This window comes from Dendrobates tinctorius, unplaced genomic scaffold (assembly GCF_039654945.1).
Source record: "Dendrobates tinctorius isolate UK_male_01 unplaced genomic scaffold, ASM3965494v1 ptg000162l, whole genome shotgun sequence".
NCBI classification, from domain to species: Eukaryota; Metazoa; Chordata; class Amphibia; order Anura; family Dendrobatidae; genus Dendrobates; species Dendrobates tinctorius.
Genome location: NW_027361829.1, coordinates 42216150 through 42240422, shown reverse-complemented (window position 1 = coordinate 42240422; position 24273 = coordinate 42216150). Strand labels below are relative to the sequence as shown.

Sequence of the window (24273 nt, the reverse complement as noted above, 5' to 3'; positions counted from 1 at the left end):
CTGCATTTCCCAGCTGTTTTCCCAAGGTGCTTTTGGTTATGTCCTTCCCATTATGTCCTTTATCTTGGCCTGGATAGAAGCTTGGTTCCTAGATTTTAAGGTTTTACCACAAGAAGCTGAAGAAGAAAATCGTGAGTTGTTAATTATTTGTTTGTTATTTTGTATTGTTTTTATTGCTGTTTGGGATCTGCATGGAGTTTGTATGTTCTCCCCGTGTTTGCGTGGGTTTCCTCCGCGTTCTCCGGTTTCCAAAAACATACTGATTGGGACTCACAATCTAGATTCCCTATGGGGACAGTGCCGATAATGTTTGTAAAGCGCTGTGGAATTAATGGCGCTATATAAATGAGTAAGATAAATAAAAAATGTGTCTCTTAAAGGGAATGCATCACCAGGTTTTTGCCACCTAATATGAGAGCAGCATAATGTTAGAGACAGAGACACAGATTCCATCATATGTCCCTTTCTTGGCTGCTAGCTGTAGTTTTGATTAAAATGCCTGTTTAATCAGCAGGAAATGATCGCTAGAGGACTAATAAATCTGCTGCCATGAAGTCCTACATAGTCATAAGCTCTGTATAACCCCGCCCCCCACCACTGACAACTTTCTGCCTATGCAGAGTGTACACAGAAATCTTCCAAATCAGTGGTGTCGGCGGAGTTATACAAACAACTGGTAAATCTGCAACAGATAAAAACGTGATTTTATCAGAACTGCAGCAATCTGCCCAATAAGTGGCACATCGCTGGAATCGGGCTTCCTGCCTGTACATTATACTTTTCTCAGATTGGGTAGTAGAAATTTGGTGAAACATTCCCTTTAAATTGAAAAAAAAACATTCCCATTAAAATGAAATCACCTTGCATACAATAGTTCATGCCACACATTAGATCTTCCAGATTTACTCCAGGAAATCTGAACTAGAATCCATAGAGAAATCCGCCTAAAATATCTGTACTAAATTGTCCTGACTTTGGTGATGCTTTTCTGCAAGTGAAAAAAATCAGAACCCTCTGCTACTTCTATTTCAACACGTGATAGTGACAGCCTGCAGCAGTCACATGTCAGGAGCTTCCCACCAATAAGCTGACAACTGTAACAGCTTGAGCGCCATTCCATGCATGGAATATAATGGCGGCCTCGGCGTATGCACCTGAATAGAGATAGAGATCAAACTGACCCCCGTCTGGTAGATGGGGTTCTACAGTATAGACTTACATGCCAGAAAAGGGAATAAGATGAAGTGCGAAAAGACCTTTGCTCCTGAGGGAGCACAGTTAGTCAGTGACTATAATATTCTCACCATGAAATCTCTGACAGAAAGCTGTCTCATGGCTGCTCGTTCTTGTGTTCACTAGGGATCACACTGCTTACTGGACATACTCAGTATATTCAGTATATCAGCAATGTTTCTTTAGGCCCACATTCACATTAGATAGCTGTTGGCTGAACGATCATTTGGTGCCAACTATCCCCCATATATAGGCTTAGCCTGTGGGAGGGCCGTTGTAAGAATCCTCAGACAAAGACATGTCTCCAATAAAACATCCTGCTCTCCACCAACATCATTTATCAGGGAGAGCTGGGAGGCTTCATACATATTTGACGACCATAGATAACTTTAGCCTAATGTGTATGGGAGCCTTCAGACAAACATGGGGTTTCCTTGCTTAAAGTGAAGATGACATCTTATACATACTGACTGACCCACGTACATCATGTATCAGACACTGGTTATATGATCTCAGCCAGGTTCACTGCGGCATTTCAGAAAAAAAATAATTTAAAAGCCACCTGGGGTTGAGCCGTACAGAAGTTTAGTCGGACAGGCAGGACCTCGGTGACTTCAACCTACCCGCTGCCCTGGAGTGACAAGTTTGTTCCTGCGTGCACGTGTAGGCAGAGATCAGTCACTCCAGGGCAGCGGATGGGGAGAACCGGCGGCTCTTAGGCTATGATCCCACAACCGCAGTTCTCTCACGCAAGAGAATCTGATCGATTCTGCCACTGCCCTGACTGACACTGGCTTTGCATTGGGTCTGACTGTCAGACAGTGCCCTGGACGCGGCTACAGCTGCTCTGTGCACTCAGAACGGTGACTGAACTCGCGCCGGTACCGCCCCCGTGACTGAAACCGGAACTCTGTGGGGGCACTAAAGCCCTCATCAGCTGCGTTCAGCTAAGTGCAGGCGCCGGGTAGGTTAATATCTGCATATATCTTCCTCAAACTCAATATAGACAAATCTGAACTCATCATCTTTCCTCCATCTCACAGATCTTCTTTACCCGACCTAGCTATAACAATTAATGACATCACACTTTCCCCATTACCAGAAGTCCGCTGCCTCGGAGTAACCTTTGACTCTGCCCTGTCCTTCAAACCGCACATCCAAGCTCTTTCTACCTCCTGTCGCCTCCAGCTCAAAAATATTTCTAGAATCCGTCCTTTCCTCAACCCTCAATCTACTAAAATGCTTGTGCATGCCCTCATCATCTCCCGCCTTGACTACTGCAACATCCTTTTCTGTGGTCTCCCTGCTAACACCCTCGCACCTCTCCAGTCCATCCTTAACTCTGCCGCCCGACTAATTCATCTCTTTCCTCGCTACTCCTCCGCTTCTCCCCTCTGCAAATCTCATCACTGGCTCCCATTCCCTCAGCGTATCCAGTTCAAACTACTAATTCTGACCTACAAGGCCATCTATAACCTGTCTCCCCCATATGTCTCTGAACTAATCTCCCGATACGTTCCCTCACGTAATCTCCGGTCCTCCCAAGACCTCCTTCTCTCCTCCACACTTATTCGCTCCTCACCCAACCTCCTCCAAGACTTCTCCCGAATATCCCCTATTCTCTGGAATTCTTTGCCCCAACAAGTCCGACTATCACCCACATTTTGGATCCTTCAGACGGAACCTGAAAACCCACCTCTTAAAGAAAGCCTACAGCCTGCAATGACCCCGCTACCTCTTTCTCTCTCACCACTACCGGTGATATCACTTCAACCAACACCGGAACTGCTGCAACCCACCAACCTACTGTCTCCTTCCCCACCATCCTGTAGCATGTAAGCCCGAAAGGGCAGGGTCCTCTCTCCTCTGTATCAGTCTGTCATTGTTAGTTTGTTTACTGTAAGTGATATCTGTAATTTGTATGTAACCCCTTCTCATGTACAGCACCATGGAATCAATGGTGCTATATAAATAAATAAATAATAGCATTTTTTCTGGAAATCAGTTCCCTTTAAGTGTAGTTTTAAGGTGTGATGCATAGAAAAACTGCCGTATGTAATAGTTACATAAGCATGATAGACTTTATAAAATTCTCTGCTGAATTGCCTGTTTGCTGTGTGACAAGGATCTGTAGCTTTCTCTAGTGAGTTGGCTGTTTACCCTCAGGAAATTACCTGCTGTCTACAGCCGCCTGCATTTCTAGTCCTACTTGTAAGCGGGAAATAAGAGCTTTTCCTTCTGAAGGACAGACACAGTCTGTGGCGTCTGCTGTCAGAGTACGATTGGACCCCAGTTAATGTCATTCAGCAGCGCTGTTCACATGAATGTTTGTTTTTTCTCAAGTGTCAGTGTGAAAATAGTGGTACGGTTTTCTTCCATATTGCGCATGAGATGAGTGTGCAGGAAATCATTGGATCCCATACAGATCATCTGTGTGGCTTCCAAATTTCCAATTTTTGCAGGTACATTGCCATAATTAATACTAGAAACTATAGTTGGTCTTGTACACTTTTCAATTGTTGATGTATAAATATGGATGACACACTGCCGTAAAGTATGGACATACGGGTGGCAATCATCTGAGTTTGCAGGATGAAAACCGGACAATTTTTCATATACTCCTCTGACCCCGTCCTAAGCGAGCTTGAATTGTAGCCTTTAAATCTAATGCCCTCACCTGCATACAAATAATTTATGGTAACTTCTTGTATGTTGAAATGTAAAACCTATGCAAAAAAAAAAAGTGGTCTTTTTTTCTTTTTAGGTCGTTTAATGATTCAGAGTGTTTCTGAACGAGCTGCACTATTAACGCCAGGACCAAGGTCGGATGGACAGTTCTACTCACCCCCTGAGTCTCCTGCAGGTAGTGAAACCAGTGCAAAACTTTCATATTGGCGATATATTATCTGCAACTACTATTGACCTAGAGTTATTACTGAATTGATCAACCATTTACGATATCGACTGAATGCAGCGCCTCCCATTGCTTGCGGTATAGTCATGGCATGCCTATGGGGTGTCATGGTAGCCAGGTGTGTACTTAAAGGATAAAAAAAGGGGAGAAGCCAGCGCTGTGGTCTTGCTTTTAATACATTTAGGAGGCCATAATGGCACAGCGAATATAAAAAACTAAAGTATGACTGCCCCATATGAGAATGCCTAGGCGTGGTGGGGTGGCTCAAATAATTGATCAATTTTTTGCTAAATTTCTCATTTTGAAATACAGTTAGAAATCAATATGTGCATATGCACTTTATGTATTGCGTTCTTACCATAAGCAGCGCTGGCGTCTCCCCTTTTTTTTACTTGTGTACTTAAAGGAGTATTTCAATCTCCAAGACCTATCCCAATACATAGTACATGTAATAATGATAATATTAGCAAATACCTCCAATTAGAAATGTAGTATAATTAAGATTCGCTATGTTGCTTACCCCATCTTAAGGCATTGCAGTACCTTGGGTAGTATTACACCGTGTGCAGAATTATTAGGCAAGTTGTATTTGAGAGGATTCTTTTTATTATTGAATAACAACTATGTTCTCAATCAACCCAAAAGACTCATAGATATCAAAGCTTAATATTTTTGGAAGTTGGAGTGGGTTTTTTCTAGATTTGGCTATCTTAGGAGGATATCTGTTTGTGCAGGTAACTATTACTGTGCAGAATTATTAGGCAACTTAATAAAAACCAAATATATACCCATCTCACTTGTTTATTTTTGCCAGGTAAACCAATAGAGCAACACAAAATTTAGAAATAAACATTTCTGACATTCAAAAACAAAACAAAAAAAATCAGTGACCAATATAGCCACCTTTCTTTACAATCAACATTGTGTGCCGCTATTCGTATTTCATATTTGGTGTGCTACCATTTTCTAATTTAATACTGTTCCGAGAGGTGTAATGTTTTCACTCCCTGTAGATCTCACATTTTATGTGGGACCACAGGTTCTCTATGGGGTTCAAATCAGGTGAACAAGGGGGCCATGTCATTATTTTTTCTTCTTTTAGACCTTTACTGGCCAGCCACGCTGTGGAGTATTTGGATGCATGTGATGGACATTGTCCTGCATGAAAATTATGTTTTTTTTGAACGATACCGACTTCTTCCTGTACCACTACTTGAAGAAGGTGTCTTCCAGAAACTGGCAGTAGGTCTGGGAGTTGAGCTTCACTCCATCCTCAACCTGAAAAGGTCCCACAAGTTCATCTTTGATGATACCAGCACCCCTCCTCCACCTTGCTGACATCTGAGTCGGAGTGGAGCTCTCTGCCCTTTACTGATCCAGCCTCGGGCCCATCCATCTGGCCCATCAAGAGTCACTCTCATTTCATCAGTCCATAAAACCTTAGAAAAATCTGTCTTAAGATATTTCTTGGCCCAGTCTTGACGTTTTATCTTATGTTTCTTGTTGAAAGGTGGTCGTTTTTCAGCCTTCCCTAGCTTGGCCATGTCCATGAGTATGGCACACCTTGAGCTTTTTGATACTCCAGTAATGTTGCAGCTCTGAAATATGGCAAAACTGGTGGCAAATGGCATCTTGGCAGCTTCACGCTTGATCTTCCTCAATTCATGGGCAGTTATTTTGTGCCTTTTTTTATCAACATGCTTCTTGCGACCCTGATGGATATTTGCCATGAAACGCTTGATTCTTCGGTGATCACGCTTCAAAAATTTGGCAATTTCAAGTCTGCTGCATCCCTCTGCAAGACATCTCACAATTTTTGACTTTTCAGAGTCCATCAAATCTCTCTTCGGACCCATTTTGCCAAAGGAAAGGAAGTTGCCTAATAATTAAGCACACCTTATATAGGGTGTTGATGTCATTAGACCACACCCCTCCTCATTACAGAGATGCAAATCACCTGATTTACATAATTGGCAGTTGGCTTTCAAGCCTATACAGCTTGGAGTAGGACAACATGTATAAAAAGGATGATGTGATCAAAATACTAATTTGCCTAATAATTCTGCACCCAGTGTATTATACCTACTACATATTGGGATAGGATCTTGAAAATGGGAAAACACCTGTAAGACTTCCGTGACTGTCACGTTACTCCTATGAAGCCGGTCTGCAGTATTTGCAGTATATAGAACAAACAATCACAGGTTGTAGCTCATTAACCCCTTAGTGACAGAGCCAATATGCTACTTAATGACCAAGCCAATTTTTACAGTTCTGACCACTGTCACTTTATGAAGTTATAACTCTGGATTGCTTTAACCGATCCCACTGATTCTGAGATTTATTTTTTTTTGTGTGTGACATATTGTACTTCATGTTAGTGGTAAAAATTTCTTCGCTACGACTTGCGTTTATTTATGAAAAAACGGAAATATGGTGAAAATGTTTAAAATTTTGCAATTTTCAAACTTTTAATTTTTATGCCCTTAAATCGGAGAGATATGTCACACAAAATACTTACGGTAACAAAATGTCTACTTTGCATCAGCACAATTTTGGAACCAGTTTTTTTTTATTAGGAAGTTGTAAGGGTTAAAAGTTGACCAGCGACTTCTCATTTTTGCAACAAAATTTACAAAACCATTTTTTTAGGGACCGCATCACATTTGAAGTCACTTTGAGGGGCCTATATGACAGAAAATAACCAAAAATGGCATCATTTTAAAAACTGCACCCCTCAAGGTGCGCAAAACCACAATCAAGAAGTTTATTAACCCTTTAAGTCCTTCACACGAACTGCAGCAATCGGGCAGGAAAAAAATGAACATTTAACTTTTTTTTCGCAAAAATTTTACTTCAGAACCAATTTTTTTATTTTCACAAGGGTAAAAAGAGAAAATGAACCATAAAATTTGTTGTGCAATTTCCCCTCAATACGCCAATGCCCTGTATGTGGGGATAAACCACTTTTTGGGCGCACGGCAGAGCTCTGAAGGGAAGGAACGATGTTTGACTTTTTCAACACAGAATTGGCTGGAATTGAGATCAGACGCCACGTCGCATTTAGAGGACCCTTGATGTGCCTAAACAGTGGAAACCCCCCCACAAGTGACACCATTTTGGAAACTAGACCCCCATCAACGAACTTATCTAGATGTGTGGTGAGCACTTTGAACTGCTTCACAGTAGTTTATAACGTAGAGCCATGAAAATAAAAAATCATATTTTTTCCACAAAAATGATTTTTTCACCCCAAAATATCTATTTTCCCAAGGGTAACTGGAGAAATTAGACCCCCAAATTTGTTGTGCAATTTGTCCTGAGTACGCCGATACCCCATATGTGGGGGTAAATCACTGTTTGGGCGCAGCAGAGCTCGGAAGGGAAGGAACGCTGATTGACTTTTTCAACGCAGAATTGGCTGGAATTGACATCAGGCGCCATGTCGCGTTTGGAGAGCCCCTGATGTGCCTAAATAGTGGAAACCCCCCAATTCTAACTCCAACTTTATCCCTTACACTAATCCCAACCCCATCCCTAACCATAACCCTAATCCCAACACTAACCATAACCCTAACCACAAGCCTAACCCCAACACACCCCTAACACAGCCCTAATCCCAAACCTATCCGTAATTCCAACCCTGACTTTACCCCAACCCTAACTTTAGCCCAACTCACTTTAGCCCAACGCTAACCCTAAAGGTAAAATGGAAATAAATATATATATTTTTTTATTTAACAAAGGGGGTTTGATTTACATTTTTTTTTTTTATTTTGATCACTGTGATAGGGTCTATCACAGTGATCAAAATGAACCAATAGGAAAAATCTATTGTTGCCCAGGGGACTTCAGGGGAGCGTGCACGGACATCAGAGGTGCCCGGGGGGTGATCGGGGGACCCTATTTGTGTCTCCTCTGATGTTCGATCACATCAGATGAGCGAGAAATTAAATGGAAAATGGAACTTATTTTTTTTTCGGTCGCCGTTATACCGTTAATAACGGCGATCGCAACACCGGGGTCTGTAAAAACAGACCCGAATTATGTTCTCTGTAGAAATTCCGACACGGGGGGGCACTATAACCTTAAACTTCAGCACCGTTAGAAAGCAGCGCTGTGGTTTAAGTATCCTTAACTGCCGTTGTTAAAAGGCGTATCGGCGGTCGTTAAAGGGTTAAGAGGACAAAAAATAAAGTAAAAAAAAAAGAGAAGTTTTAATCGCCTTTTTTACCCTTTAAAGTGAACCTGTCAGCAGGATTGTGCACAGTACAGACAGTGTCAAGTTGGCACCGTTATACTGATTACAATGATACTTGGTTGATGAAATCCGTCTTGTGGTTGTTGTTTAATCTTTATTTTCACTTTTGAGTTACTGTTCTGCTCTTGCAACGGGGTTGCCTGTGGGGGGGTGGTCTTCATGTGGTGCTCTGCTTAGGTAGGTATTCATAATGAAGACTGCTGACAGGTCAATGATCTCTCACTGACCTGCCCCCTAGTTTACATAATGAATATTACATATATTTAAAAAAAAAAAATCACATTCTGCAGGCAGGCTCCGGCGCCTCTGCTGCAGCGTGATCGCATGTGTAATGTGCAGGTAATTATTATTATTATTTTTTATGGTATATATCAATTCATTAAAAAAAAATCTGTCTGAAAATGGCATCGGCCGCACCTGTGCAGTTTTGGCTATCTGTGATCCGATAGCTCCTACAATGCAGATGTCGGTGGCGCCATCTTGCTGGAGGAGAAAAATAAATTGCCTCCAAGATGGCGCCGCCGATGCCTGTGCAGTAGCATCTATCGTGCTATCTTGCTAGAGAAAAAAATTAAAAATTGTCTCTACTAAGATGTCGGCCGCGCCTGCGCAGTAGCATCTATCGGTGATCCGACAGATGCTACTGCACAGGCACTGGTGGCACCATCTTGCAGGAGGCAATTTATTTTTTTTCTCTAACAGGATGGTGCCGCATACGCAGTAGCAGATATTGGATCCCCAGTGGCTTCTACTGCGCAGTCACGACCCGCACCATTTTCAGACTTTTTTCTTTTAATTTTTTTTTATGAATTAATGTATTCTGTAAAAAAAAATAGTTAACTGCACATTATAGATGCAATCATGGTGCAGCGCCTGCCTGCAGAAGGTGATTTTTTTTTTATTTTGTAAATATACCGTATATACTCATGTATAAGTGGACCCAAGTATAAGCCGAAGGACCTAATTTTGCCATGAAATACTGTAAAAACGTATTGACTTGAGTATAAGCTGGGTATGCATTGTCCCCGCATCCCCATCCTGGTATGCATGGTTCCTCATCCCTATCCTTGTCTGCATGTCTCCTCATCCCTGTCCTGGTCTGCATGGCTCCTCATCCCTGTCCTGGTCTGCATGGCTCCTCATCCCTGTCCAGGTATGCATGGTTCCTCATCCCTGTCCAGGTATGCATGACTCCTCATCCCTATCCTGGTATGCATGGCTCCTCACAGGGCTGTGGAGTCGGAGTCGTGGAGTCGGAGTCGGAGTTAGTTTTGGTTGGAGTCGGAGTCGGTAGAAATGTACCGACTCCGACTCCAGCTTTAAAAAAAATGTATTAATATTTCATAATTGAACTTTCATATGAATTTTATAAATGTTACTCAAATATATATGTTCTATCAAACTATGAACAACAGTGATAAGCAGTTCTGCTGGAGACAGAGACATTTCTTACTTCTTGTGTGTCACTGTTCTCCACTGCCCTTATCTAATCTTATACTTGGTTAACCTCATGCTGCCCCAACCCCCCTACTTACAATGTATGAAACTGAAAGTGAAAATGTGTTGCAAATTCTTAGTAGTAAAGCTCCTCCTCTAGACTAGATCATACTAGGTGTGCGTCTTCCAAGCATCTCACAGCTGCCTGCTACTCAGAAGAGGAAGACTGTAAGAAGTATTATCCTTTCAACAAACTTTGCATCAGTTAACTGTGAGTACATGAGGAATAATAACAGTATTATTGACCACTATATCAGTTGTACGACCTGGCAATAATTTTGTACAATTGTTTTTAGGAAAAACCATTGTCATTTGGATTGTGAATGCAGAATTAAAAACCTGAGAATGTCAAAGAAGCATCACATTAAATCAGCTGTATTTGAACATTTCACCATCACTCAAGATAGAAAACATTATGTCTGTCAGTGTATGACAAATGATCCAGACGAAAACAAATGCTGTGAAGCCAAGATGAGTGCATATTCAGGCAAAGATAAAAATGCTCCTACCAGAGCTTCTAATGTAAAGAGACATTTACAGTGCTTTCATCCAGAAGTACTGAAAGCAGTGGATGAGAAAGACTGCATCCAAACCAATGAGCCAGTGCCCAGCTCTTCCAGCCAAACAAAGGAGCAGAGAACTTTGCAGCCATCAGTTGCAAGATATTTTGTCAGTGACAAAGTTACTGTGACAATGACAGTAGATACATTTAAAAAACAGATCATAGAGCTTGTTGTAAAGGATAGTGTGCCTATTTCATTATTTTCACGACCAGCTTTTATGTGTCTGAATGGGGAAATGGCCCGCAAGCTTGGTGTTTCTCTGGAGAGAGAGTATTAGAAAATTAGTAATCGAAGAAGCTTTTAACCCTTTCGCGCCTGAGCCTGTTTTTGCCTTCGTGACCAGGCCATTTTTTTCAATTCTGACCAGTGTCACTTTATGAGGCCATAACTCTAGAACGCTTCAACGGATCCTGCTGATTCTGACATTGTTTTCTCATGACATATTGTACTTCAGGATAGTGGTAAAATTTCTTAGATATGAACTGCGCTTATATGTTAAAAAAATCGAAATTTGGCAAAAATTTTGAAAATTTTGCAATTTTCAAACTTTTAATTTTTATGCCCTTAAATCAGAGAGTGATATCGCACAAAATAGTTAATAAATAACATTTCCCACATGTCTACTTTACATCTGCACAATTTTGGAAACATAATTTTTTTTTTTTGTGGAAGTTATAAGGGTTAAAAGTTGACCAGCGATTTCTCATTTTTACAACAAAATTTACAACACCATTTTTTTTAGGGACCACCTCACATTTGAAGTGAGTTTGGGGGGTCAATATGACAGAAAATACCCAAAAGTGACACCATTCTAAAAACTGCACCTCTCAATGTACTCAAAACCACATTCAAGAAGTTTATTAACCCTTCAGGTGCTTCACATGAATGAATGGAATGTGGAAGGAAAAAATAAACATTTAACTTTTTTTCACAAACATTTTACTTCAGAACCATTTTTTTTATTTTCACAAGTGTAAAAACAGAAAATGAACCACAAAATTTTTTGTGCAATTTCTCCCAAATACGCCGATACCCCGTATGTGGGGCTAAACCACTGTTTGAGCACACGGCAGAGCTCAGAAAGGAAGGAGTGCCGTTTGACTTTTTCAATGCAGAATTGGCTGGAATTGAGATAGGACGCCATGTCGCATTTGGAGAGCCCCTAATGTGCCTAAACAGTGGAAACCCCCACAAGTGACCCCATTTTGGAAACTAGACCCCTTAAAGAACTTATCTAGATGTGTCGTGAGCACTTTGAACCCCAAAGTGCTTCACAGAAGTTTATAACGTAGAGCCATGAAAATAAAAAATCATTTTTGTTCCACAAACATGATCTTTTAGCCCCCAATTTTTTATTTTCACAAGGGTAACAGGAGAAATTGGACCCCAAAAGTTGTCCAATTTGTCCTGAGTACACTGGTACCCCATATGTGGAAGAAAACTACTGTTTGGGCACACGGTGGGGATCGGAAGGGAAGTAGTGACGTTTTGGAATGCAGACTTTGATGGAATGGTCTGCGGGTGTCATGTCGCGTTTGCAGAGCCCCTGATGTGCCTAAACAGTGGAAATCCTCCACAAGTGACCCCTTTTTGGAAACTAGACCCCCCCAAGGAACTTATCTAGATGTGTGGTGAGCACTTTGAACCCCCAAGTGTTTCACTAAAGTTTATAATGTAGAGCCGTGAAAATAAAAAAATCATTTTTTTTCCACAAAAATGATCTTTTAGCTCCCAATTTTTATTTTCACAAGGGTAACAGGAGAAATTGGACCCTAAGAGTTGTTGTCCAATTTGTCCTGAGTACGCTGGTACCCCACATGTGGGGGGGGACCACTGTTTGGGCACACGGTGGGGCTCGGAAGGGAAGTAGTGACGTTCTGGAATGCAGACTTTGATGGAATGGTCTGCGGGCGTCATATTGCATTTACAGAGCCCCTGATGTACCTAAACAGTGGAAACCCCCAATTCGAATTCCAACCCTAACCCCAACACACCCCTAACCCTAGCCCTAACCCTAGCCCTAACCCTAGCCTGCCTACCTGCTTTTTTTTTCTTTACTTTTTTTTTTATTTTTGTGTTTTTTATTTTTTGTATTTTTGACTCATAGTAACGCCACTTCTCCTCTGATCTCACACTGGCAGATGATCAGAGGAGAAGCAGCGTTACTATGTGACAAGATCGCTGCCCGGCACATAGTAACGCCACTTCTCCTCTGATCTCACACTGACAGATGATCAGGGGAGAAGCAGCGTTACTGTGTGACAAGATCGCTGCCTGACACAGCTGTGCCAGGCAGCGATCAGCTGTGCCAGGCAGCGATCTAGTCACACTGTAACGCTGCTTCACCTCTGCTCATCTGTCAGCATGAGCTCAGAGGAGAAGTCGCGTTATAATGAGGGAGATCGCCGGGAAACAAGCAGCTTTCCCAGCGAGCTCTCTCATTGGCTGCTGTGACGCGACGTCATCAGGACCTGAACCAATCAGGTCTCGATGACGTCGGGGGTCCCAGCATGCATTGTGCACCGGGATCCCCGCGTTATAAGGTATGAGGGGGTCCCGGGGGGCACAAAACCGCCGACAGCAGATAAACGTCGGCGCTGCACAAAGCCCAGCAAGCGCCAACGTTTATCTACTGTGGGCGGTCGCGAAGAGGTTAAACAAAAGGAAGAACTTAAAAAAACTCTCAAGGGACGCTTTCTGTTTCTTAAAATGGATGCCTGCACACGTCACAGAGTGAACTATTTTGCCATCAATGTCTGATTTGTTTGTGACAAAAATGAAATAGTTACCAATAGTAAAAGACACCAAAGCTCATCACACCAGTGAGTTTCTCCAGGTCTTGGTGGAAAAGGTTCTGCAAGACTATGAACTTAAAAAAGAGCAAGTTCTTTCTGTCATAACTGACAATGCTTCAAATATGATAAGTACTATTAAGCTAATGAATGAGAGTAATGATGGTGACCAGCAGCTAGAAGAACATTCTGGGTCCACAGACACATAAATGTTTGAAATAGAGGAACACAGTATTGTAACTGAGGAGCAAACTGAAGTTGCTTCAGATGAACAGCAACATGATAGTTTAGATGATCTTGTTGAAACTGTGTCAATATGTTCTTTCATTCATCACATGCGCTGTGTTGTGCATACGCTACAGCTGGCTATAAGAGACAGTCTGCAAGAAGGACATGCTGCTGCACTGATTGGCAAGGTGAGAAAATTGGCTACTGTTGCCAGAACCCCTAAAGTTGACTCAATTTTGAAGAGACGTGCTGGAAAAGGGGCAATTATTGATCAAGCCACACGATGGGGCAGTACTTACTTAATGATTCAGCGCTTGGTTGAACTGAAAACCTTTCTTGTAGACATGGATAACCCTCAACTGACGCTAAATGAAAGTCAGTGGAATCAGGTGACTGAGCTGGAAAAATTGCTAGAGCACCCATTTACAGTGACTAAAAAATTACAAGCAGAGGACTTAACTCCAGGTATTTTCTTAAAGGAGTGGAAGAACCTGATGTTTCGCCTGTCCCAAAGAGGAGGGTTAATTGCAAGTGGCATTGCTACATCAATGAAACGGAGAGAGGAGCTACTATTACAAAATAACATTCTTTTGGCAGCTGTTTATGTAGACCCAATGCATCGGATTCTTCTAGATGATCAACAGCTAAGTAAAGGAAAAGAAGCTCTGTTTGAAATAGCAGTAAGGATGAAAGGGTTGCAGGACAGTCAGGAGGAACAAGAAGAATTTGGTCGTCCTGCCACATCTTCACCCTCATCATCAACTGATGAAGAATTTAATTTCGAAAAATATTTGGATCACAAGGACCGTGCAAAGCGTTCCCGCATAGAAGAAGAGTCATCCCCATCAAGGAACACAGCCAGTACATTTCAGCAGAATTTTTCATGTGCACTAAAAGAAATTGAGAAATTTGACCGTTCATCAAAAATAACAGTGCAACAAGCGATTCCTCTGTATCCTGACATTGTCAGAGATGTTGCCCGAGTGGTTACTGCTTTGCCACCAACACAAGTTAGTGTAGAGAGGTTGTTCTCTGCTCTCAAAATAATTACATCAGATTTGAGGGCATCCATGAAGGAGGATCTGACAGAGGCAATACTTTTTCTTCTTATTAACTGCATAAAAGTGTTTATTGCATATTTACTTACAGTTTAGAAAAGTTTATAAAAGTTATTTGCTATATTCTAATTGTATTCTAATAAATGTAGTTTTTGCTCTAAGTGGTCTGATTACTTATATGATGGTGAGAAACTGAATAAGCACGATGTTTAATATTTTACAACAGTAAATTTGTTGTTATGAATTGGCCATTTATGAAGGAGTCGGAGCCGGAGTCTGATAAAATCCAGGAGTCGGAGTCGCAACTGTGGCTTACCGACTCCACAGCCCTGGCTCCTCATCCCTATTCTTGTATGCATGGCTCCTCATCCCTATCCTTGTATGCGTAGCCCCCCCATGAGAAAAGCATAAAAAAAAAACTCCGGAACAAGATGCTGCGAGGGCACCGCAGGTAAGGTAAGTAGGAGTTTTTGTGTTTTTTGTTGTTGTTGTTGTTGTGTGGTTTTTTTTTTGTTTGTTTTTTTTTTAACAGCTGCTGGAAGCCAGTAGCTGCGGCTGAAACTGTGCTCGCTGGAAGAGAAATGAATATTCTTTGCCAGTTCAGTGAATATTCATTTATCTTTAGCAGCGGGCACAGTTACAGCCGCAGCCACCAGCTCCTGCCTCCTGTGACCTGCTGCTCTACCGATCCCCCTCCCCCCGCCGTCGTCAGTGGACAGTGACTTGTGCATATGCTGAGGGGGGTGTTTTCGGCACACAAAAATTGTGCTGAAAAGCTCTGCTTATACACAAGTATATACGGTATTTAATATTCATTATATAAACTAGGGGCAGGTTAGTGAGGGATCAGTGACCTGTCAGCAGTCTGCATTATGAATAGCTAATCAGAGCACCACATGAAGACCCCCCATAGGCCACCCCAGAGCACGAGCATATCATTTACTCAAAACTGAAAATAAAGATTACACAACAACCACAAGATGGATTTCATCCACCAAATAGCATTGTAATCAGTATAACTATAGAAGGATAGGGAAAATGAAGGGAAGTCAGCTCACCAGTCTCGGTTGCGATCCATAATCCTCCTGCGCACGGAGTCACCTTGATCAGGGGTGTTGACTGAAGCAAAATAAAGGATGGAATCTCCAGCGCTGGACTTCAGTTAAAAATACATCATTTATTGTAAATTCTTAAAATAGAACAGAAAAAAGTATGGATAAGGACAAACAGGCAGATGGGGTCTCTGGTGGTCTCCAACCAACGCGTTTCGACCTAGAGGGTCTTACTCATGGTTCACACTAGACCAATACTGACGACTACAAATAGTACAAAAACTAGTAAATCACAGGTGTTGGACAAAAGAATTAATGAAAATAGGGAGTATCCCTACCAGTTAACTCTTGCAAACACTCAGCCTAATGTGGAGCTGAAACAAAAACTTGTCGGAAAAACAGGAAAAAAAAAAAAAAAAAAATTTAATAAAAAGATATCATAAGAATATAATAACAATCACAAAAATTATCAGAATAACCAGAATTGAATAGGACTATGTAGAATGTAAATATACAGAAGAAAATATCAATCTAATTGCAATATTAAATCAAGTCGTTTGTTCAGACCTAATGGTACTCTTGTATTTAATTTAAAAATCCAAAAGGATTCACGATTTAATAATTTTCTCCTGAAATCACCTCCCCTAGTAGATCTATAGACTTTCTCTATTGCTATAATTTTGAGACAATCAGTTTTACCTCCATGAACAGTTTTACAATGATAAGAAACTGCTGAAATATTATAATTGCTACTAGTAGCTTCTGACAAGTGTTTCCTAATTCTCTTTTTAAGAGGTCCTATTGTACAGCCTACATATTGTAGGTTACAAAAAACGCATTCAATAACATATATTACTCCTTCTGAATTACAATTTATGTGAGACTGAATAGGGTATGATATGCCAGTAACACTAGAAGTGAATCTGCTGGTTTTAACCACATAGTTGCAGACTTTACAGGGATGATGTCCACATTTGGAAAAGCCTTTATATGACAACCAAGTATTATTTTTAGTTCTCCTATTGCTGATAAAAAGACTGGGGGATAAGATATCGCTCAAAGCAGGAGCTTTCCTGGCTATGTATCGTATCTGGGTATTGTCCAGAATTTGACCAAGTTTATTATCATTGTGTAAAATAGGTAAATATTTTTTGACAATGTCCTTTATCTTATTGAATTGTGGACTGTACATGGTAGAAAAACTAACTATAGGACGGTCATAATTATTGCAGGAGGCCCGTGTGCGATTCTTTTTCTTGTTAGCAGTAACTCCAGTGTGTACAAGGCTCAAAGGAGATTCATTCAGCAGGGTGTGTCTATCGATCCTGCTGACAATATTATCAGCTTTCCTTAGCATCCAATTAGCATATCCTCTGTCCTTAAGTCTAGAGAGGGTTTTGTTTGATTCTTTAGCAAATGTTATAGGTGAACTGCAATTTCTTTTTAACCTAATTAATTCTCCCACTGGAATGTTTTTAACCAGGTGCTTGGGGTGACAAGAATAAGCTTGTAAAATTGAATTTGTATCTGTGGGTTTTCTGAAAGGAAAAACGCAGACCTTTTGGTTGTCAGGATTCACAGACAAAGTCACATCCAGATAACTGATAGAAAAATCCGACACTGTAAATGTAAATGAAAGATTAAAATCATTCATATTAATATAGCTAATGAAATCACTAATCCCTGAGATGTCTCCCTTCCAGATCAAAATCAGGTCATCTATAAAGCGACCATATAGTTGTATATTTTGTGAAAAGGGATTATTGTTACATAAGATATATTTCTCTTCCCAAACAGCTACTGTAATATTAGCTAAAGCTGGGGAACATTTACCCCCCATACTTACTCCTTGTTTTTGTAAGAAAAAAATTCCATCAAAAAATTCCATCAAATGAAAAATAATTATGTGAGAGAAGAAAGGAAACTGCATCCACAATGAAGGATTGAATTTCTATCACATATGTGCTGTATTTGTCCAAAAATTATAATATTTCAGCAGTTTCTTATCATTGTAAAACTGTTCATGGAGGTAAAACTGATTGTCTCAAAATTATAGCAATAGAGAAAGTCTATAGATCTACTAGGGGAGGTGATTTCAGGAGAAAATTATTAAATCGTGAATCCTTTTGGATTTTTAAATTAAATACAAGAGTACCATTAGGTCTGAACAAACGACTTGATTTAATATTGCAATTAGATTGATATTTTCTTCTGTATATTTACATTCTACTTAGTCCTATTCAATTCTGGTTATTCTGATAATTTTTGTGATTGTTATTATATTCTTATGATATCTTTTTATTAAATTTTTTTTTTTTTTTTTTTTTTTTTTTTCCTGTTTTTCCGACAAGTTTTTGTTTCAGCTCCACATTAGGCTGAGTGTTTGCAAGAGTTAACTGGTAGGGATACTCCCTATTTTCATTAATTCTTTTGTCCAACACCTGTGATTTACTAGTTTTTGTACTATTTGTAGTCGTCAGTATTGGTCTAGTGTGAACCATGAGTAAGACCCTCTAGGTCGAAACGCGTTGGTTGGAGACCACCAGAGACCCCATCTGCCTGTATGTCCTTATCCATACTTTTTTCTGTTCTATTTTAAGAATTTACAATAAATGATGTATTTTTAACTGAAGTCCAGCGCTGGAGATTCCATCCTTTATTTTAATCAGTATAACAGCGCCAACCTGACACTGTCTATAGGTTACTGTGCAAAATCTTGTCAACAGGTTCCCTTAAAAAAATAAGAAGCAAACAGGCGATATTGCCACATAAATAGAAGTCCAATCTATCTTATGATTAACCCTCTTGGTAACAAAAAAAAAAAAAAAATCAAAATGCCTTATTTGTAGTTTATCAGCTGCAAAATGAAAAAAAAAAAACTGTCATATGTACCCCAGAATGGTGTCATTCACCATGCAAAAAATAAGTCCTTTCATGTTCTTTTTCATATCCACTCACTATATATATTCAGATTATTGTGTTTTTTAGGTTAGCCTCTTAATGACCGCCGATACGCATTAAAACGGTGGCCGCTAAGGGGCCTTACTCCCTCATCGCCGTTTAAAAATGGCGATCAAGAATAAGGGTATAGCGCCCCCCCCCCAGAGTCCAGGTCCCCAATCACGTTATTGCTGTTATTCAATAAATTACGGCAATCGCGTAAAAAAAAAAAAAAAAAAAGTCTTTCCGCTATTAAAATCATTTCTCTCTCTTCTGACATGATATACATGTTGGAGGAGAGAAATGACGTCCCCATGCCCCCAACCGGCACCTCCGTCATTCCCTGGGCTCTCCTGCTCCTTCCACCTGCCCTTTGCCTCCTCTGCATGAAAAAATATGGCTGGTGCATGCTCCTGCTGAGATGCGGGGTTTTTTTTCCTATTGGGTCCTTTTGATGACTGTGATAGATCCTATCACAGTCATCAAAAGGCATTATTTAGTATGTCATCCCCTTAGTCAGATTATTTATTTTATCATTTTTATTTCTTTCATTGTTTTCCATCAGAGTTGGGATTAGGGTTGGGCTTATTGTTAAGGTTGGGCTTACTTATGATTGGAGTTGGGATTAGGGTTAAGGTTAGGATGTTTTCAAAAGTAAAAAAATATGACCATATTATTATTAGTCTTAAGGGCAAGTGCTTGTTACTCGAATTTTCGTCAGCTGCTCTGGTGTGTATCGAGTATTCGCAGGTGCTCAAATGACATGCAGCCCCGCATGTTTTGTTAGACAGCCAAAAATAAAAATGCGTGGATTGCCTGCCATACATGGGCAATCCTCGCATATCTTGTTTGGCTGTCTAGCAGTCACAAAACATGTGAGGCAGAGACTCGAGCATGTAATTTTTGCACCCGTGATACTTGATACATTCCAGAGCACCTGATGCAAACTCAAGTAACGATCAAACATATGCTGCCAGGTAACAGCAGGATATCTCCCTTACAGAGATTCAGGAATTTGGCTCTACATTATGCTGTTCTCACATTAGGTATCAGAGACCCTGATTTCAGCAGGCAGGGTTGCTTGCTGTAGTAGATCAGCAGGAGATTATCTGGACTATAGAATGATTCACGTGTAATTCTGAAACAGTCTTATTGAATCCTTTTTCAAGACATGTACATGGCCATTTTCCCCTGTTCATGGCTAGCACGTTTTTGTTTTTCCTTCATATATGCGTTTTTTAGGGTATGTTTCCACGGTCAGTATTGGCAATGCTTTGGACGCAGCTCCGTCAAAAGCGCTGCCGACTTTTGTACGTGCGGTGATTTCGCATGTGTTCATTGAATCACCACATCCTATACATTGGACGGTGATATTTATCTTGAGGAGACTGAGCGTCTCCGCAAGATAAATAGACATGCTTAGTGTCTGGAAAGACGCGCCGCATGTCCGGTTACGCAGGGAAGCCGGAGGTGTCCGTGCACGCATAGTGGAAATGGGATTTCATAAAATCCCATCCACTATTCTATAACATCTGGCCGCTGCGGATTGGATGTTGAAACTGTACGCAGCGTCCAATCCGCAGCGTTTACTGACCGTGAAAATATGCCCGACCAGTTCTAAGGTTTTCTTGTTGTTTGGTTATTCATATAATTTTTGCTTCTTTTTTTTCTCAGGATAAGCAATGCCTAATTTTTTTTTTCATTTTTTGCTGATATCTGTGAAAACTGATAAGAAAAAAAAGGAAATGCCTGTCTGTTTTTTTTTTTTTTAAATTAATAAAGCAATGACCACTAAATTTGTTTTCAGTTGTGTTCCTCTTTCAATTACAACTTGTTTTCACTAATCAGATATTTAGATTTTTATGTCAGGAGGTGAGACTAGAAACGTCAGATTGGAGGTGCCTTTCCGCATTTTATTTCTATGTTTTTATTGGTTGGTATTTCCATTCTTTTATTTTTTTCATACATTGTGCCCCCCATAAAGTCATGGCATGGCACACCTATATGGAACTAATGCTAATACAGGGTGGGCCGTTTATATGGATACACCTGGGTGGGTCATTTATAAAGTTGGATCCAAAATGTCCGACTTCAAAATGGCCGCCATGGTCACCACCCATCTTGAAAAGTTTTCCCCCTCCCATATACTAAATGTGCCACAAACAGGAAGTTGATATCACCAACCATTCCCATTTTATTTAGGTGTATCCATATAAATGGTCCACCCTGAAGAACTAACACTAAAGTCTCTTTCTAATGGTAAACTCATCAACTTTGACATCATTATTGGTGAGCACTACATTTTATGATGAAAATCATAGTTTCTTGTAGAAAAGGACAGGTTCCTCATTATCTCCCCTATAATATTCAGCGGAAATAATCGCTTCAACCACTTATTTTTTTTATTATTTTTTAAGTTATATGTATGGTCATCTTTTAGACAACTTCTCATTCTTATTTTTATATGTAAATACATATTGTCTTCAAAAGCTTTGATTTTAGTTGTCTTTTCTTGTTTGCAGATTCTGAAGATGATGTTGAAGAAAAACAAGACAGTGAAAAATCTCTCATTTAGTAAAGTAAGTAAACTTCTTTTCCAGTGAGAAATGTAATGTTCTATCATGCTATCCTGTAAAATAGTGGAAAATATTATTTCTGTTAATTGGTTTTCCCGTTGTCCAGTACATTATATGGTAAAACCAATGGTGTCGTTCAAAAGTACAACTCATCCCGCAAATAAAGCGCTCACATGGCCATATGGACAGAAAAATAAAAAAAAGTGATAGCTCTGGGAAGAAGGGGATGAAAAACGGAAAAAAGTAAATACGGAAAATCCCTAGGTGTTGAAGGGGTTAAAGCTGTGAAAAGTCACACAATATTGAGTTGAACAATAGTTTTGCAACTTTTGGTGCTTTCATGCCAGTTTGAATCATCTATGCCAATATGTGCTGAGCTGTGTTGGAGGCGGACAGGGGGCTCACGTCTGTCCACAGATTCATCAAAACCGCCGCCTTTGTGGTGTATGAATGAGGGATGTACTGCTGGACAGGGTATGATGTATCTTACGGTGGCCAAACTTTCTGTCACGAGAAAAGTCTTTCTTTCTCAGATTACACGCACACAGGAAACTTCACCATACAATGTTTACACAGTAACTGCCTCTAGGCAGAAGATGATGATGGTAGTAGTTGGTGCATTTGAGCCCCAGTCATGAAGCAGCCATAAGAATTTGAAGCAGAAGTCTTTTTACTGAAGGTAATGGGGCAAATTATTATTTAAAACAGCAGTAAACTGAGATACAGGATTACACTCACGGTTGATGATTGCTGTGTACCTGCAGACAGGCAGATCTTAGTAACCTCTGGTTTTATTAAGTCTGAATTATCTCTTCATAACTGTGCTCTGTTTCTGCCCTGAGGTAATTCTTCTTCCTAGAGGTGCAATGGTAGTCTTCCTCATATGACAATTATTAACTCCCCTTATTGTGTCAGTCCCCTTTTTAAGCAAAGCAGGCAGGGGGAAGGTAGATAATTCATTCACCTATTAAAAAAAAAAATGGCTTCCTCTTCTTAAGATGTCCAACCACCAACTGCCACTTTCAATTTAAAACTATCCCCCAGGACTTGGCTCCTCCCCCTTCTATGTGACTGTAGAGCTGCAGTCATTGGCTGACTGCCCTGAAGCGTTTTTCCAGAACCTTCTGCATATTAACACAGAGCAATCACCTGATCAAGCCTGGGAGGCGAAAATTAACCCTTTTTGTGCTACCTGTCAGCAGGTCTCACAGTGTATTTAAAATGCACCGTCCACATAAAAATTCACAGCATTTATTTCAACACACACTATATATCCAGTATCCCATAGAAATGGCCACTTTGTGGGATAGCACACCTTCTGTACTCCAGACTTACTACTCCAGTCTCGCACGGATTTGCATGCTACTTGGGAGAGTTTATGAAGTTCATTTCATCCCGACAGCCGAACATTTAGTGCAACGACCATGCGGCTTTTCAGCGCTATTAACCTGCAGATCAACCCCATTCCTGCAAGATAATAACATTTTTTGACAAGACTGTTTCCCTTTAATCAAGATAAATAAATCCCCTTTGGTCTTGCCCTTCAACTAATGCCCACAAGGTGGCGACTTGTTTGCATTTAACACTTTTTACTGTTGTGAAAACCAACTTTCCATTCTCTATTCTCCGCAGATTGAAAGCATTACATTGCATGGAACCCTTTTGGAAAAAGTGACGCATCTATGGGGACAACGGGAAAAAGCCATCTAAAGCCTTTCACTAGTTTACGGACGGTGCTCTTCTAATGGATCGTTCCAAAAGGCTGCTAAGCTACTGTTGAAGATGCTGTGGGCACAGGCTAAGACTTGCCTTAGTAAGAAGAGAAAAATACAGCAGATACTTTTGTGATTGCAAATACAATAAGGGTCACGAAAATGGACCAACATATATTGTGCGCTGTCCTGGAGGCCACAGTGTCCGATATTAGTGCCTTTGTGTTCTCTGTGATACAGACATATGTACAAACCTAAGAATGAGATCTCTAGTGAGACCTAAAATGTGAAGATGATGTGGATTTCATTACATAGTTGTGATGTAAGTCATGTACATGTTGTATATATCTAATGAATCTGACATGTCTTTTATGAATAGTGGCACACTGACAAGTAGCAAGTATGGGATTAGTATTTAAAGCGTCCTACACTGGGCAAGATATAAGCGTATACTGTGTATCTCTCATCACTCTTTGCTCAAATTCTCTTTTTCTTAGCTGCTAGTATTGAGATTAATTCTAATTTCTTTATTCAACCTTATTTTTTTTTTATCCATGTTGTACATTTCTAAATCATCACCCATTGTATAAAGCTTGCCAAATATATCTACAGATAATTATGAATAATTTTACTTGCATACATTGAGATTTGATTGAAACCATTGTTCTGCAGTTCTGTAGATTATTTTTAATTTATTTTTAAGCCTGATGGGTATAAAGTATAAAAAGACCCTAACCTATATTTATATATACTGTACACTGGAGATACCAGTCCGAAATTTTGGCTTTGATTTTTTTTCAGAATCTAAAAATCTAGAAATTCCTTTAACCTAACACGTTTACATCTACCGTAACATTTCTTCAAAGCAGAAGATATGAACCATCGAGAGATTCATTTAAAAGAATGTATAACCTATATTGTGTTAACATTTTATTTTTCGCTTTATCCTCGCTGTGAATAGTTACCGCCAAAATAAGATTAAAAAGAAGATTATGCTGAAGATTCCCTTACAAGGCTGATCTTCATGTTTTTCTTTGAATATCCAGTAGAGAATGTAATCATCTGACATAGATAATAACCTGGATAAATCTTGTTGATATCATATTAAAAGAAATATACTGTGCCTATATGCTCTATTTTTGCAGTTTATAATATATCTTCTTTTCTGACCTCAAAGAAGAAATCGCTGCCCTTTTTTTAATATGACATATAGTCATTTATATATCACCCAGCCATTTTTCAGGACCGCACCTAGGATGAGTGGTGTTATTGCCACAAAGTATCTGAAAAATTCTGTAATCAACAGTCAATATGACTTCCTGGCGTTAACTTAGTCGAACTTTAGAGGTGGTTATACACTTTAGCCAACGTGTGGATTTTGGCAGAACCGGTGGACTATCTGGTGTGAACGGGTGTTTCTCAATTTTCCACCAATGACTGTTGTTAG

At 40.1% G+C, this 24273-nt stretch overlaps 1 protein-coding gene across 3 annotated transcripts in view; it reads left to right on the top strand.

Annotated features, from left to right (window-relative positions):
* STARD3NL (STARD3 N-terminal like) overlaps positions 1–23953 on the top strand; it is a 74601-nt gene extending 50648 nt beyond the window's left edge. For all 3 annotated transcript variants that reach the window (XM_073549979.1, XM_073549978.1, XM_073549977.1), the window contains 4 exons: positions 14–131; positions 3998–4096; positions 21061–21117; positions 22747–23953. In XM_073549979.1, coding sequence (XP_073406080.1) covers positions 14–131; positions 3998–4096; positions 21061–21113 — 270 coding nt within the window. In that variant the 3' untranslated portion in view covers positions 21114–21117; positions 22747–23953. The remainder of the gene's footprint in view (positions 1–13; positions 132–3997; positions 4097–21060; positions 21118–22746) is intronic.
* The last annotated feature ends 320 nt before the right edge of the window (positions 23954–24273 follow it).